The sequence below is a fragment of the Panthera leo genome, chromosome B4 (genome assembly GCF_018350215.1).
Source record: "Panthera leo isolate Ple1 chromosome B4, P.leo_Ple1_pat1.1, whole genome shotgun sequence".
Taxonomy (NCBI): domain Eukaryota; kingdom Metazoa; phylum Chordata; class Mammalia; order Carnivora; family Felidae; genus Panthera; species Panthera leo.
This window is the reverse complement of record NC_056685.1, coordinates 95,719,985-95,737,456: the sequence shown is the minus strand read 5'-3', so window position 1 is coordinate 95,737,456 and position 17,472 is coordinate 95,719,985. Positions and strand designations below refer to the sequence as shown.

At 37.0% G+C, this 17,472-nt stretch overlaps 1 protein-coding gene across 2 annotated transcripts in view; it reads right to left on the bottom strand.

Annotated features, from left to right (window-relative positions):
• Positions 1-1,124: 1,124 nt before the first annotated feature.
• Positions 1,125-17,472, bottom strand: part of RAB21 (RAB21, member RAS oncogene family) — a 41,141-nt gene continuing 24,793 nt past the window's right edge. The window contains exon 7 of one of the 2 annotated variants that reach the window (XM_042947182.1): positions 1,125-3,215. In XM_042947182.1, coding sequence (XP_042803116.1) covers positions 3,073-3,215 — 143 coding nt within the window. In that variant the 3' untranslated portion in view covers positions 1,125-3,072. Of the gene's footprint in view, positions 3,216-15,221; positions 15,296-17,472 lie in introns of those variants that run through there. The other variant, XM_042947183.1, reaches the window with a different exon arrangement.

The window sequence follows — 17,472 nt, the reverse complement described above, 5'->3', positions numbered from 1 at the left end:
TCCTGTCATATATCCCAAATTTTATCTTTTCTTGCTGAAAACCTAAATCATTCTTCTTTCTTACTCTAATGCCAAATAAAATGTAATCATTAATAACATATAGCTAATATTAAAAACAAACAAACAAAAAAAGGACTTCAATTTAGCTATAACAGCCATAGCTTTAGGGTGTTTTCAGGTGATTTCCCCAGAACAAAACAAATTCAAACACTCATATTTCATACAATCACATGATGCTTTTTTTTTGAGATTGCTGTTTACCCCCAAATTGTTGCAATATACATTTTTAAAAACAATGATCTTCCTCTATAATCACAAAGCAAAACGAGATGCAGAATACTCATCATCATTACAGAAACGATTGTATACTTTTAACATAATATTCAGGTATTTTTAATGACTATCTTATACCAATTTTTAATTATATATACTAAATGTATACACTTACTAGTTGAAAAATATATTGGTTCTACCTACCTACTACTTTTAATATACAATACAACAACTCATGTCTTCTTCCTAATAGTACAATTCATAAGGACAGGAACACAAAAGATATGTTAAAGAAGTGAAGAAAGTATCAGAGAAATTTCCTCAGCCTTAGTTTCTCATCTCTTTATCGCTCCTTTATGCACATACTACAATTGGCTGGTCCTCTTTCATTCCTCCTTCATCCCACTAAAGAACTCTCAGACTTTAGAGCAAGGACAGGTATTCCCTATTATTTATTGTTGCTATTGAATTAGCTTAAATTACAAGGTGAAAAACAGAATGAAATGCTTAAGGTTAAGAATGATACACAAAAACTAAGGGAGAGAAAAGAAAAAAATATATGGAGAGTGGTTGTACCCCATCAATAATTATCTGGCAACTTTGGAGCAGAGGTTCTTATCTGGACTTAATATCATTAATATAGGGTCAAAAATTGAGAGTACAACTCTTCAATTATCAGGCTTTATGATTTTACTTTTTGAAATCAAGCTCAATTTCATCTCTCATTAGTTTAAAAAACAGTTCACTCTGAACAAGAGCTTCTTTCCCATCTGCACGTATGATAGTAGAAATGGCAAGGCTTTCTTAACTACCTGTGGAAGAACCAGAAGAGCAAAACAATTTTTCCTGCATTTATACTCATGATTCCTCTGGTCTCCCATGATGCCCTGCATAAACACAAACTTCATAGGAAACTGAGAGACTATACAATCAACAAAACAAAACAAAACAAAACAAATGTTAGCTTATCTCTCTGACTCTTCCCATACCATCCTCCCCAAACACACACAACAGAGAGAACAGTCTGTTGAGTTTGGGAAGGAGAGTAACCAAAGAAGATAAAGTGAGGGCTCACAGAACGCTTAATACTAAGTTAAAATTTTAACAGCATAGCATAAAGGTGTCAATCCATTCAACTTTAAACCCATTTGGGAAACCTTAAGCTCTTAACTTAAAAATATGGTAGTACTTCTTTAGTAACTATAACCTCTTTACATCCTCTTAATTGCTCATGCCAACGACTTTATTGCGTACTACTGCTTCTTGTAAGAAGTAAATCCAGGAACCATTCCATTTTATCTTAGACATAACATTTACTAGTTTTCCAAGCATGACAGAAATGGAAAAATATATATATTAGAACAAGAACAATGTATGTTAATTTCCACAATTTGTGATCCTTCTGTGAGCACTGTCTGATTCTATTAAAATTAACAAATTTAAGTTCAGTCCTATGCTTAGGAAAAAAAAAAACCTAATGAGACTAATTTACAAAGTATACAAGAATATAATTTTATAATAAATCTTTCCAGTGTTTGCTATAACCGCATTACATGAAATGTTTCCCTTCACAGAAACTCAGGACAGCTCTTATAAAATGGAACAAACTTTTCTGTGTTCATCTCTGGCAAGCAATGAACAAATACAATTTGCTCACAAAGGATTTAAAAGTGCTGCCCCAGGAGCAAGAACTACCCATTAACATGCTGTATGAATGAGTCTTGGTGAGTGGCAACTGTCTGGTACCTCTTCCTCTCTTCTGACACCAGTGAACCCATCTCATATAAAGCCTAAGAGAAAACTAAAGCCATTGCAGAAGTGAAATTCAGCATGCTCCACTCAAATACTTCTAAGGTAACCACTCTAAAACAAAATCAGCAGAATTCATCTCTTTTATCCAAAAAAATCCCCCCCAAACAAAAATAAAAACAAACAAAAAAAGCCCCCCCAAACCCCAACAAACCAAAAGGCAAATGCTGTTGTTCAATCATCAGAAAGACTTACAGAGGCAAAAATATGACAACAGCAATAATTCAAGTAAAGTATATGTGAAAATTGAAACACGCCACTTTCAAGTTAAGACAAAAGTGAAGGGGAGCTATGATCTTTATGTCAGAGTCAAAAAGCTTAGGCATTATCACCAAATGTTAATTCACTTTACAGTCATCAATGAGACTACTGTATGTAGTTTTGCACCTTGCGCTTGTAAAAGCAGATAAAATATTTAATATGTAATTTTACAATGTATTTTACCAGCTCAGCATACAGGTTGTATATAGATTATATCAAAGTAGTAGACAGTTAAGGGGCCTGTGCAAACCCTGCAAAAATAGTACTTCAGGTATCTGCTAATTTAAAAAAAAAACAAAAAAAAAACAAAAACAGTTTGCTGTTTAGAAGTGATACAATTCAAACTACCACAAAATACAAAGGGCTGCAAAAATGTATACCATTCCAACAACATATATAAGTTATTAAATAAAGATTTGATTTAAAAGAATATAAATGAAGCCTTTAAGTAGGTCTTTTCTACATGCATATTATTCCTTATTAAAGAAAAAAATATGTAAAAAGGCCATTGGTAATTGCTTTGTTAACATTTGTAGAAAAATGCCAATTCTCTGGTCACAAACTCCACTAAGTTTAGCACTTAAGGTCTCTGCAGTGTTATAAACGTAATTTAAAATACTGTTAATTCTATAATTCCATTGGTAAAATAATGTGACTTGGAATATGGCAGTCTTCATGTTGAGGGCAATGATCCACAGTTTGTTTGTTTAATCTCTTAAGTGTGATCAGTTATCCAGAAGAACAGCACCCTCCGCCACCGCTCTGGGCTTGAGGTTCATCATCAATAATCTGTACACCCCGCCTTGTGGCTCCTGGTTGACTGGAGCCATTGCCTTTTGCTCTCTCATCCACTTGTGCTGTTTCTATCATCCCTAAGAGAAGGAGAAAACAGAAATTTAAGACCACAATCTATGAATTTTCTCTCTCTATAATTTCAGTATGCCACCACAATAGCCATTTCTGACTTCCAACCAACAGGAAAACTAAATATAATGAACATTTTGTCAGCTCACTGAATAGCTTTTCCTGCAAGTTTAAAAAACTTAATAGCAACTGCATTTGTCCAGTTGCATAATGGCCACAGTGACATCAAGAGAGAGAAAAAAGTTTTTACTTTGAACAAATGTCTGTATACAAGTAATACCCTCAAGATTTTCTAATATACTTGGCGATATGTCAAAGTTTGTATTATTCTGGGGTGCCTGGGTGACTCAATCAGTTTAGCACCTGCTTCAGCTCAGGTCATGATCTCATCATGGTTCATGAGTTTGAGCCCCGCATCGGGCTCTATGCTGACAATGCAGAGCCTGCTTGGGATTCTCTCTCTCTCCCTCTCTCTCTGCCCCTCCCTCATCACACCCTCTCTATCTCAAAGAAAAAAAAAAAAAACTAAAAGAAAAAATTAATTAAAAAAAATAGTTCATATTATTCTAAGTACAACTGATATTTAGGGAACAAGATTTACTCGTCAACAAATAATGTAATACTTTTATGCAAATAATATTTGAAAGAATGAAAGAGTTTAAGATGAGGGAGGAAGAACAGAGCTGGAACACTCATACTATCTAACTTAAAGATATAGTACATAGTTACCCCAATGGAGAGTGAGATATTGGTGAAAGGAGAGCTCTAAAGATCATGGAGCAGAGTCTGGAAATAGACCCCCACATATATACTCACTTGATTTTTTTTTTTTTTTTTAGTAAAAAAAATTTTTTTTAACATTTATTCATTTTTGAGAGACCGAGAGAGACAGAGCACAAGAGGGGTGGTGGGGCAGAGAGAGAGGCAGACACAGAATCCAAAGCAGGCTCCAGGCTCTGAGCTGTCAGCACAGAGCCTGATGTGAGTGAGGCTCAAAGTCATGAACCATTAGATCATGACCTGAGCCAAAGTCAGAAACTTAACTGACTGAGCCACCCAGGCGCCCCTGGTCACTTGATTTTTGATGTACGTGCCAAGATTATTCAATGAAGAAAGAATAATCTTTTCAAGAAACAGTATTAGAACTGAACATTTACATATAAAAAATAAACCTTGATCTATCTGTACCTCTGACCATATTCAAAAATTAAAAAATGAATTATGAACCTAGATGTAAAACATAAGGTGTGCACAGTTATCCAGAAATATCTAGAAAAAAAACATAGGAGGAAATCTCTGTAGGAAAAAAATCTTTGTGATTCTGATTTGGGCAAAGATTTCTCATATAAGACACAAAAACCACAAATCATAAAGAAAAAATGACAAATAAGACCTTATTAAAATTTAGAACTTCTGCTCTGAAGACACAGTTAAAAAATGAAAATATAAGGCACAGATTAGAAGTAAATATTCACAAAATACGTAGCGGGAAAAACGAAGAAAGAAAAGAGGGAGTCCTTAGAACAATGGTTTCCAAATTTAGTTGTACAGGAAAATCCAATGAGATGAAATTAGAAAACATTACAAATTCTAACTTCTACTTATTTTTCTTCAACCTTTCAAAATCTCTATTTTTTGTTTTACAAAAATGTGTAAAATATATTAGTATTTCTGTATGTTCAATAGTTTTTAAACAAGCATATCAGAAATACTCAAATTTTTTTCTAGGAAGATATATGAGATTTATAACACTTCTAAGCTATAGAGCTAGAACCGTGGTACTCACAGTATGGTCTGAGGACCAGCATCATCGCCACACGGGTGCCTGTTACAAATGAAAAGCTCAGGCCCACACCAAACCGACTCTATCAAATATGTATTTTAACAAGATCCCCAAGCGATTGATATGTATACACAAGCAGCAAGAATACAAATAAACTCTCAAATTTCAGTGTGCATCACAATCATATGGAAAAATTGTTAAAACATAGATTTTAGGTACCACCTCCAGAGATTTTGAGTCAGTTGATTTAGTAGGGCAGAAGAATCTTCATTTCTAAAAAATCTCAAGTGATACTGATGCTGTTGGTCAGGAGACCTCATTAGAGAATTAAAGCTCTACAAGAATTATGAATGACCTTCAGTTTTTTGTAAAACTGAAATTTACTCCAAAGTTTGTGTTTATATCCATTTTTCTAGAGACAAAAACCATAGTTTCATCAAATTCTCAAGAGTGTGTGGTCCATAAATTAAGGAATATAATTTGACAAAATCATTTCAATCCAATATTCCACAGACTAGGGTTTTCCTAACTATGGTATACATTCTATTGGTGATAAACATTTTCCCTTCTCTCTTTTAAAAAACTTTTTAATCTGAAAAACTTCGAACATATATAAAAAGAGAAAAAACAGCATAATGAAAATCCTTATGTCCATCATACAATTTCATCTATATTCAGCAAGCATCCCTAACACTATCTTTTTTTTTTTTTTAACATTTTTTTTTTTGAGAGACAGAATGAGACAGAGCACGAGCTGGGAGGGCCAGAGAGAGGGAGACCCAGAATCTGAAGCAGGCTTCAGGCTCTGAGCTTGTCAGCACAGAGCCCGACGCAGGGCTTGAATTTACAGCAGTTAAGATCATGACCTGAGCCGAAATCGAATGCTTAACTGACTGAGCCACCCAGGTGGCCCCCTACCACTATCTTGAATCAAATTCTAGACACATAATTTTATTTATAAATTATTTTAATAAGGTCTCTAAAAAATAAGAACTCTTTTTTAAAAAGAACTTTTTTAGGGGTGCCTGGGTGGCTCAGTCGGTTGAGTGTCCGACTTCAGCTCAGGTCATGACCTCACAGCTCGTGAGTTCGAGCCCCACGTCGGGCTCTGTTCTGACAGCTCAGAGCCTGGAGCCTGCTTCGGATTCTGTGTCTCCCTCTCTCTCTGCCCCTTACCCACTGGCATTCTGTCTCTGTCTCTCTCAAAAATAAATAAACATTAAAAAAATTTTTTTAAGTTAATATTCTTTAAAAAATAAATAAAATAAATAAAAAGAACTTTTTAAAAAAGCAGAATCACAATAACTATAATCACAACTTAAAATTTTTATAATTTTAAAAATAAAGAATAATTCAATTTACATACTAAAAACAAACAAAACACTTCACCCATTTCTCCCCCCCACCCCAAACCCCTGCCTCTCTGTTTTCTGTATCTATGAGATTGATTTTATTATTTACTTTTAGATTCTACATACAGGAGAGATCATGTTATTTATCTTTCTCTGACTTATTTCACTAGGATAATGCCCTCAAAGTCCATCCATGTTGTCACAAATGACAAGATGTTCATTCTTTTTTATGGCTAAATAACATTCCACTCTCTCTATATATATACAGCACGTTTTCTTTATTCATTCACCCATTGATGGAAACTTAAGTTGTTTCCATATCTTGGCTATTGTAAATAACGCTGCAACGAATAAGGTTTATCTTCCAATGTTAATGTTTCTGTTTTCTTCCACCTACTATCCAGGAGTAGAACTGCTGAATCATGTCATAGTTCTATTTGTAATTTTTTTAAGAATTCCATACTGTTTTCCCTAGTGGCTGGACACATTTACATTCCACCAATAGTGCACAAGCGTTCTCTTTTCTTCACATCCTCGCTAACACTTGTTTCTAGCCATTCATTCTAATAGGTATGAAGTATTATCTCATCTCATAAGTTTTGGTTTGTATTTCCCTGATAATTAATGATACAGAACATCTCTTCATGTACCTATTGGCCAACTCTGTGTCTTCTTTGGAAAAATGTTTATTCAGACCTTTGACCAATTTTTTAATTGGATTCTCTGTAAGGTTTTCTTTTTAATCTATTGAGTTGCAGGAGTTCTTTATATATTTTGGACATTAGCCCCTTATGAGACATGATTTGCAAACACTTGCTCCCATTTGGTAGGTTGCCTTTTTATTTTGCTGATGGTTTTCTTTGCTGGACAGAAGCCTTTTAGTTTGATGTAGTCTAATGTCTCTCTTTGCTCTTGTTGCATTTGCTTTTGCTGTCAGATTAAAAAAAATCATTGCTAAGACCTATGTCAAGGAGCTTACTGCCTATGTTTTCTTCTAGGAGTTTCAGGTCTTAGGCTTAACTCTTAAATTCATTTAAATTAATTTTTGTCTATGGTGTAGAATAGTGGTCCAGGTTCATTCATTTATATGGGACTGTCCAATTTCCCCAACACCATTTATTGAAGAGACAGTCCTTTCCTAGCTATATATTCTTGGCTCCTTTGTCGTAAGCTAATTGACCATATATGAATGAGTTTATTTCTGGGCTCTTGCATTATGTCCCATTGATCTGTGTGTGTTTTTATGTCACTGTTTTACTATAGTTGTTTTACTATAGCTCTGTAATATAGTTGAAAATCAGGGAGTGTGATCCTCTAGCTTTGTTCCTCATCTCAAGATTTCTTTGGCTATTCAGGGTCCTTTATGGTTCTATACAAATTTTAGGGTTGGGTATTCTCCTTCTACGAAAAATGCCATTGTAATTTTTTTAAATGTTTATTTATTTTTGAAAGGGTGCAAGTGGGGGGAGGGGCAGAGAGAGAAGGGGAGAGAGGATCTGAAGTGGGCTCTGTGCTGACAGCAGAGAGCCTAATGCAGGGCTTAAACTCACAAGCTGGGAGATCATGACCTGAGCTGAAGTCGACTGAGCTATCTAGGTGCCCCACCATTGTAATTTTGATAAGGACTGCACTGAATCTGCTTTGACTAGTATGGCATTTAATAATATTAATTCTTCTAGCCTATGAGCATGGAATATCTTTCCATTTATTTGTCTTCAATTTCTTTCTTTAATGTTTTATAGTTTTCAACATATAAGTCTTTCACCTCATTTTCATGAAATTCATTCCTATGCATTTTATCATTCTTTTAATGTTCATTTTTGAGAGAGAGAGACAGAGATAGAACGCAAGTTGGGGAGAGGCAGAGAGAGAGGGACACACAGAATACAAAATAGGCTCCAGGCTCTGAGCTGTCAGCACAGAGCCCGATGCAGGGCTCAAACTCAGAAACTGTGAGATCACCTGAGCTGAGGTCAGACACTTAACTGACTGAGCCACCCAGGCGCCTGTATTTTATCATTTCTGATGTAACTGCAAATGGGATTGTTTTCTTAATTTCTCTTTCTGATAGTGCATTATTAGTGTCTAGAAACACAACTGATTTTTGCTTATTGATTTCTTATATCCTACAATGAACTATATTTGCTTATTAGTTCTAACAGTTTTTTGATGGGAGTCTTTAAGGGTTTTCTATATATAATATCATCTGCAAATACTGACAGTTTTACTTCTTCCTTTCTAACCATATGCCTTTTGTTTCTTTTTCTTTGCCTAACTGCTCTGACTAGGACTTACAATACTATGTTGAATAAAAGTGGCAAAAGTGAGCATCCCTTGTCTTGTTCCTGATCTTAAAGGAAATGCTTTCAGTTTTTCTCCATTGAGTATGATGCTAGTTGTGGGTTTGCTGCATATGGCCTTTATTATGTTAAGGTACATTCCCTCTATACCCACTTGGTTAAGAAGTTTTGTTTTTTTTTTTTTTATCATAAATGGATGCTGAATTTTGTCAAATACTTCTCCTGCATCTACTGAAATGATCATATGATTTTATCCTTCATTTTGTTAACATGGTGTAGCACAATGACTAAGTTATGGATGTTGAACCATCCTTGCATCCCTGGAATAAATCCCATTTGATCATGGTGTTATGATCTTTCCAGTGTATTGCTGAATTCAGTTTACTAATATTTTGTTGAGGGTTTTTGCATTTATGTTCACCAAGGATACTGGCCTGTAATTTTCTTTTCTTGTGGTGTCCCTGTCTGGCTTTGGTGTCAGGGTAATGCTTGCTTTGCAAAATGAGTTTGGAGTTTCCTTCTTTTCTACTTTTTGGAAGAATTTGAGAAGGACTGGTATTCTTTGAATGTTTAGTAGAACATTCTTTGAATGTTTAGTAGAATTCACCAGTGAAGCCATCTGGTCCTGGATTTCTGTTTGTTGGGAGGTTTTTGATTACTGATTCAATCTCCTTACTAGTAATCAGTCTGTTCAGAATTTATATTTCATCATGATTCATTATTGGTAGGTTATATATTTCTAGGAATTTGTTGATGTCTTCTAGGTTGTCCAATTTATTGGCATATAATTGTTCACAGTAGTGTCTCGTGATCCTTTGTATTTCTGTGGTATCAGTTGTAAAGCGTCTGCTTTCACATCTTCCTCCCTCCCTCTCCTTCCTTCCTTCCTTCCTTCCTCCCCTCCTCCCTCACTGCCTCCTTTCCTCCCCTTCCTTCCTTCTTCCCTCCCTCCCCTTCCTCCCTCCCTCCCCTCCTTCCTTAAATAAGGGGTTCGACATCCAATCCATCTGGGAAATGCTGGTTCTTCTCCTTTAATGTCTATTTATTTGGAGAGAGAAAGTGTGACTGGAGCAGGGGCAGAGAGAGAGGAGAGAGAGACAAAGAATCCCAAGCAGTCTCCGTGCTGTCAGCACAGAGCCCTACATGGGTCTCAAACTCACGAACTGTGTATCATGATCTGAACTAAAATCAAGAGCTGGACACTTAATCAACTGAGCCACCCAGGCACCCATCCACTTTCATTTTTATTTATTTGAGTACTCTTTGTTTTTGGTGAGTCTAACTGAAGTTTTTAAAATTTTATCTTTAAAGAACTAGCTCTTAGTTTCACTGATCTTTTTTCTTTTCTTTTTTTGTTTTTTTTTTGGTCTCTGCTTCATTTATTTCTACTCCAATTTTTGTTGTTCCCTTTCTTCCCCTAATTTTGGGCTTTGTTCTTCTTTTTCTAGTTCCTTGATATATAAAGTCATGTTGTTTCTTTGTGATTTTTTTAAAGTTTTATTTATTTATTTTTTGTAATATCTACTCCCAACATGGGGCTCAAACTCACAACGCTGAGATTGAGTCACATGCTCTTCCAACGGAGACAGCCAGGCATCCCTATATGAGACTCTTTTTGATTCCTGAGTTAGGTATCGCTATAAACTTCCCTCTTAGAACTGCTTTTCCTACATCTTATAAAGTTTGGTATGTTACATTTACATTTTTGTTTATCTAAAAGTATATTTTTATTTCTCTTGATTTCTTCTTCGACTTGCTGGCTGTTCATTAACATGCTGTTTATTCTCCACATATTTGTGAAATTTTCAGTTTTCTTTGTGTAGCTAATTTCTAATTTTATACCATTGTGGTTGGAAAAGATGCTTGATATTTCAGTCCTCTTGAATTTATTAAGACTTGTTTTGTGGCATGATATACAATCTTGGAAAGTGTTCCAGGTGAACTTGGGAAAAATGTGCATTGTGTTGCTTTTGGATAGAATGTCCTCTAAAAACCTGTTAAGTACATCTGATTTAACATGTCATTTAAGGCCAATGTTTCCTTACTGCTTTTCTGTCTGCATATGTATCCATTGATGTAAATGGGGAATTAAAGTCCCCCACCATTATTTTTATTGCTATTTCTTTCTTTAGGTCTGTTGATATCTGCTTTATATATTTAGGTGCTCCTGTGTTGGGTGCACAAATATTACAAATGTCTTATCTTCTTGTTGGAATGATCCCTTTATCATTTATGCAATGCCACTGTCTCTTATTACAGTCTCTGTTTTAAATTCTATTTTGTCTGATATATGAATAGCTACTTCAACTTTCTTTTGGTTTCCGTTTACATGGAATGTCTTTTTTCATCCCTTCACTTTCAGTCTGTGTGTATCCTTACATCTAAACTGATGCTAACAAACCGGATCCAAGAATACATGAAAACAATTATTCACCATAATCAAGAGGGATTTATTCCTGGGATGCAGAGCTGGTTCAATATCTACAAATTAATCAATGTGATACACCACATTAAGAAAAAAAAAGGATAAGAACCACAATGATCCTCTCAATAGACGCAGAAAAAGCATTTGACAAAATACAGTATCCTTTCTTGATAAAACCCTCAAGAAAGTAGGAATGGAAGGAACATTCCTCAACATCATAAAGGCCATATACAAAAGACCCACAGCTAACATCATCCTCAATGGGGAGAAACTGAGAGCTTTCCCCCTAAGGTCAGGGACACGACAGGGATGTCCACTCTCACTGCTGTTGTTCAACATAGTGTTGGAAGTCCTAGCCACAGCAATCAGACAACAAAAAGAAATAAAAGACATCCAAACTGGCAAGGAAGAAGTCAAACTTTCACTCTTTACAGATGATATGATACTCTATGTGGAAAACCCAAAAGACTCCACACAAAAAACTGCTAGAACTGATACATGAATTCAGCAAAGTTGCAGGATATAAAATACAGAAATTGGTTACATTTCCATACACCCATAATGAAGCAGCAGAAAGAGAAATCAAGGAATCTGTTCCATTTACAGTTGCGCCAAAAACCATAAAATACCTAGGAATAACCCTAACCAAAGTGGTAAAAGATCTACACACTGAAAAGTATAGAAAGCTTATGAAAGAAATTGAAGAAGACACAAAGAAATGGAAAAACATTCCACACTGATGGATTGGGAAAAAAAAAATATTGTTAAAATATTACCCATACTACCAAAGCAATCTACACATTCAATGCAATCCCTATCAAAATAATACCAGCATTCTTCACAGAACTAGAACAAACAGTCCTAAAATTCATATGGAACCAGAAAAGACCTTGAATAGCCAAAGGAATGTTGAAAAAAGAAAACCAAAGCTGAAGGCATCACAATTCCGGACTTCAAGCTACATTACAAAGCTGTAATCATCAAGACAGTATGGTACTGGCAAAAAAGCAGACACATTAGATCAATGGAACAGAATAGAGAACCCAGAAATGGGCCCACAAATATATGGCCAACTGATCTGCAACAAAGCAGGAAAGGATATCCAATGGGAAAAAGACAGTCTCATCAGCAAATGGTGTTGGGAAAACTGGACAGTGTGACATGCAGAATGAACCTGGACCACTTTCTTACACCATACACAAAAATAAACTCAAAATGGATGAAAGACCTAAACAAATGTAAGATAGGAAGTCATCAAAGTCCTAGAGGAGAAAATAGGCAACAACCTCTTGACCTCAGCCGCACCAACTTCTTACTTGACATGTCACCCACAGGCACGGGAAGGAAACAAAAGCAAAAATGAACTATTAGGACCTTATCAAGATAAAAAGCCTTCATGCAGTGAAGGAAACAATCAGCAAAACTAAAAGGCAAATGACAGAATGGGAGAAGATATTTGCAAATGGCATACTGGATAAAGGGTTAGTATACAAAATCTGTAATGAACTCCTCAAAGTCAATACCCAAAAATAAATAATCCAGTGAAGAAATAGACAAAAGACATGACTAGACACTTTCCAAAGAAGACATCCAGATGACTAACAGACACATGAAAAAATGCTCAACATCACTCATCATCAGGGAAATACAAATCAAAACCACATTGACATACCACCTCACACCTGTCAGAATGGCTAAAATTAACAACTCAGGCAACAACAGATGTTGGTGAGGATGCAGAGAAAAGGGAACCCTTTTGCACTGCTGGTGGGAATGCAAACTGGTGCAGCCATTCTGGAAAACAGTATGGAGATTCCTCAAAACATTAAAAATAGAACTACCCTATGACCCAGCAATTGCACTACTAGGTATTTATCCAAAGGTTCCAAAAATACTGATTCGAAGGGCCACAGGCACCCCAATGTTTATAGCAGCACTATCGACCGCAGTCAAATCATGGAAAGAGCCCAAATGTCCATCAACTGATGAATGGATAAAGAAGATGTGGTGTACACACACACACACACACACACACACACACACACACACACAAATGGAATACTGATCAAAAAGAATGAAATCTTGCCATTTGCAACAATGTGAATGGAAGAGTGTATTATGCTAAGTGAAATAAGTCAATCAGAGAAAAGCAGTATCATATTCCACTCAAATGTGGAATTTGAGAAACTCAACAGATGATCATAGGGGAAGGGAGGGAAAAGTAAGATAAAAACAGAGAGGGAGGCAAACCGTAAGAAACTCTTAAATATAGAGAACAAACTGAGGTTTGGAGGGATGGTGGATGGGGGGATAGGCTAAATGGGTGAGAGTCATTAAAGACAGCACTTGTTGTGATGAGCACTAGGCGTTATATGTAAGTGATGAATCATGAATTTCTACTCCTGAAATTATTACACTGTATGTTAACTTGGATTTAAATTAAAAATAAGTAAAAATAAATAAATAAACCGAGTCTCTTATAGGCAGCATATACATGGGTCTGTTTTTTTTTTTTTTAAGACTTTTTTTTTTTTAAGTTTATTTGAGAGAGTGTGTGCCCACACGTGTGAGTGGGGGAGGGGCAAAGAGAGAGGTAGAGAGAGAATCTCAAGCAGGTGCCGCACTTTCAGTGCAGAGCCTAACCCATGCCTTGATCCCGTGAACCATGAGATCATGACCTGAGCTGAATCGAGTCAATGCTTAACCAACTGAGCCACCCAGGCACCCTGGTCTTGTTTTTTTTAATCCACTCAAGCCATTCTATGTCTTTTGACTTGAGAACCTAGTCCATTTACATTTAAAGTAGTTATAGGTATGTTTACTGCCATTCTATTTTTTAGCTGTTTTTGTAATTCCTCTTTGTTTCTTTCTTCTTCTCTTGCTCTTTCCTTTGAGGTTTGATGACATACTTCAGTGGTATGCTTATATTCCTTTGTCTTTATCTTTTGTATATTTACTATAGGTTTTTGTTTTGTGGTTACAAAGAGGCTTACATATAACAGCTTGTGTCTATAATAGTCTATTTTAAGTTGATAACATCTTAAAAAAATTTTTTTAATGTTTATTTATTTTTGAGAGAGGAAGAGACAGCATGAGCAGGAAGAGGCAGAGAGAGAGGGAGACAAAGAATACAAAGCAGGCTCCAGGCTCTGCGCTATCAGCACAGAGCCTTACGCGGGGCTCGAACTCATGAACTGTGAGATCATGATCTGAGCCAAAGTCAGACACTTAACCAACTGAGCACCCAGGCACCCTGTTAAGTTGATAACATCTTAAACTTGATCCTACTGTAATGCTCAACATTATTACTCCCCTATGTTTCTGATGTCATGTTTTACATCTTTTCATCTTACGTATACCTCAACTAATTATCACAATTATGGTTATCTTTACTACTTTTGTCTTCTAACTTTCACACTAACTTTATAATCAGTTAATATACTACCTTTACTATTCACCTTCCAGTGAGATTTCATCTCTTATGTGTATTCCTGCTACTAATTAGCACCCTTCCTTTTCAGATATAAGAAGTCCCTTCAACATATCTTTAAGGCAAGTTTGGTGGTGATGAACGTTAGCTTTTGCTTGTCTGGAAAATCCTTTATCTCTCCTTCACTTCTGAATGATACTTTTGCCAGGTAGAGAATTTTTGGTTGGAAGGTTTTTTACTTACAGTACTTTGAACATATCATGCCACTCCTTCTGCCCTGTGAAACTGCTGCTGAAAGGTCTGCTGATAATCTTATGGGGATTGCCCTGTATGTAACAAGTTGTTTTTGTCTTGCCCCTTTTAATAGTCTCTCCTTGTCTTTTGACATTTTAATTAGAATGTATCTTCAGTGTGGATCACTTTAGGTTTCTCTTATTTGGAACTCTCTGGGCTTCCTGCACTTGGATGTCTGTTTCCTTACCCAGGTTGGGAAGTTTTTAGCCATTATTTCCTCAAATAAGATTTCTGCCCCCCTTCTCTCTCTCTCTCTTCTTCTGGGATCCCTAGAATGCGAATGTTAGACTGCTTGATATTGTTCCATAAATGCCTTAAACTATCTTCACCTTTTTTCACGTTTTTTCTTTTTGCTGCTCTGACTGGGTGTCACTGCCTTGTCTTTGAGTTGACTGATCATTTCTTCTGCTTCATCTAGGCTGATGTTGAATACCTTTGGTGTATTTTTCAGTTCATTTACTGTTTTCTTCAGCTCTGACTTCTATTTGTTGTATCTTCCATCTCCTGTTGAAATTGTGAGGATCTTTATAACCATTACTCTGAATTCTTTGTAAGGTAAATTACTTATCTCTGTCTTATTCAGGTTTTTTCCTGAGGTTTTATCTTGTTCTTTCATTTGGAACATATTCCTGTTTCTTCATTTTGTGTGACTCTCCATGTTGCTTTCTGCATAGTAAATGGAACAGGCTGCTTCTCCAAGCAGCCTATTGTATTTTTAATAGCTCCCAGTAGTTGAGGATGTGCCAAGATGTATCAGTGTCCCAAATGGGAGGATCTCAGCACCTAGATTCAGGCTGACCGGAAGCCCGATCTTTAGGTATCAGCTTTTAAAAGTATGCAGATATACAGTCCTCTGGGACTGCAAGCAGAAGCCCCACTGGCTACCAGGGCCAGGTGATCTGGAAGTGTCCCCTGGGCAGTAGTCACTAAAATTAGGGCTCTAGACAAATGTATAAGCTCTTTCCTAGGTTATACTAGCAAGCCAGAACAAGGTAGAAGAAGAGCACAAAGATGGTGCCCACAGCCTACATTCCTTGAATGCAGTTCCACAGGCCACTAAATGTGTGCCAAACCTAAAACCTGCCCCTCAGGCCACAGTCATGACGATTAGCGAATGGGCCTCCTTCACGAAAAAATTGAGCTTGTGGATCTGGTGCTTCTTGCTGTGTCCTGTGGGTGGTGGCTGTTTAAGAGCTCTTTCTCTGTTGATTACAGTCCTGTGGGACCCACAGACATAGGCCCCACTGGCCACCAGAGCCAGGTAATATAGAAGGGTCCCCTGGCAGCAGTTACAAAAATTGGGGTGCCAGACAGGGGTATGAGCTCCTTTTTGAGTAACACCAATTATTATAGTCCAATAGGACTAAGAATATAAGCTCCCCTGGCCTTTAGGCCAGGTGATTAAGAGGTGTTTCCTGGGTGGCAGGTGCAAAAATTGGGGCACCAAATGTGTGCAAAAGCTCTCCTACCAGAGATACTGGTACTCTGGAGCACAGCAAAGTGGGAATGCAGCAAAGGAAAAGCATGAAGATGACACCCGCCAGCCTCCGTCCCAGGAGAGTATTCCACCAGCAGGCTCCTAGATGTGTGTGTTAGATTAGATGCCTGCCCTGCGGGCTGACACTTTTAAGCAGGTGAATCTCCTTCACTTTAAAACATTTTTTTTTTATTTGAGAGAACTAGAGCATAAACAGAGAAGGGGGCAGAGAGAGAGAGAGAGACAGAGAGAGAGAGAGAGAGAGAGAGAGAGAGAGACAGAGAGACAGAGAGAGAGAGAGAGAGAGAGAGAGAGAGAATCTCAAGCAGGCTCCACACTCAGTGCTAAGCCTGACACAGGGCTTGATCCCATGACCCTGGGATCATGACCTGAGCTGAAATCAAGAGTTGGATGTTTAACTAACTAAACCACCCAGGTACCCTAAGCCTCCCTCACTTTAAGTTAGTGTGATCAGCTGCCTCTGACCTAGGCCCTGGGGCAGGTGAGTCCAAGCACACAGCCCTTTAAGAACTGTTTTTCAGGGCACCCGAGTGGCTCAGTCGGTTAAGCAGCCGACTTTGGCTCAAGTCATGATCTCACTTTTCACTGAGTTCAAGTCCCGCACAGGGTGAGCTTGAGCCCTGCATTGGGTGAGCTTGAGTCCCGCCTTCTCTCTCTTTGCCCCTCACGGGATTCTCTCTGCCCCTTGCTCACTTGAGCCTTCTCTTCTCTATCTCAAAAAAAACAAACCCAAAAAACAGTTTTTCAGACTTTCAGTATTGTAGGTCTTGGGATGTGAGACATGCTGATTTTCAAAGTTAGATATTTGGGGGACTCATCTCATTAATGTCTTAAAAGTTGAGATGCCCACTGTGGGGTTCATAATCTTCACTCCTTACGGAGAAGCTATAGGTTTTGAGTTCCCTTTTAGTTGTGGGTCATCACACCAGGGATGTGGTTTATGGCAAGATTGTGTTTCAGCCTCTTCTACCTTCTTCAGTGTCATTTTCTTATTATTTGTCCAAGGTATAGTTGTCACTCGGTAAGACTTTATGTTTTTTAAAGAGGAAATTGTATCATATGTACCTTTAGACTCAGTGTATCAATGAGAAAAGGTAAGTTCAAGATCTTCTGATGTTACCATCTTGAAGCAAAACCTCAATAATTTCTTTAATTTTTCTTTTTTTTTATATTTGAGAGAGCG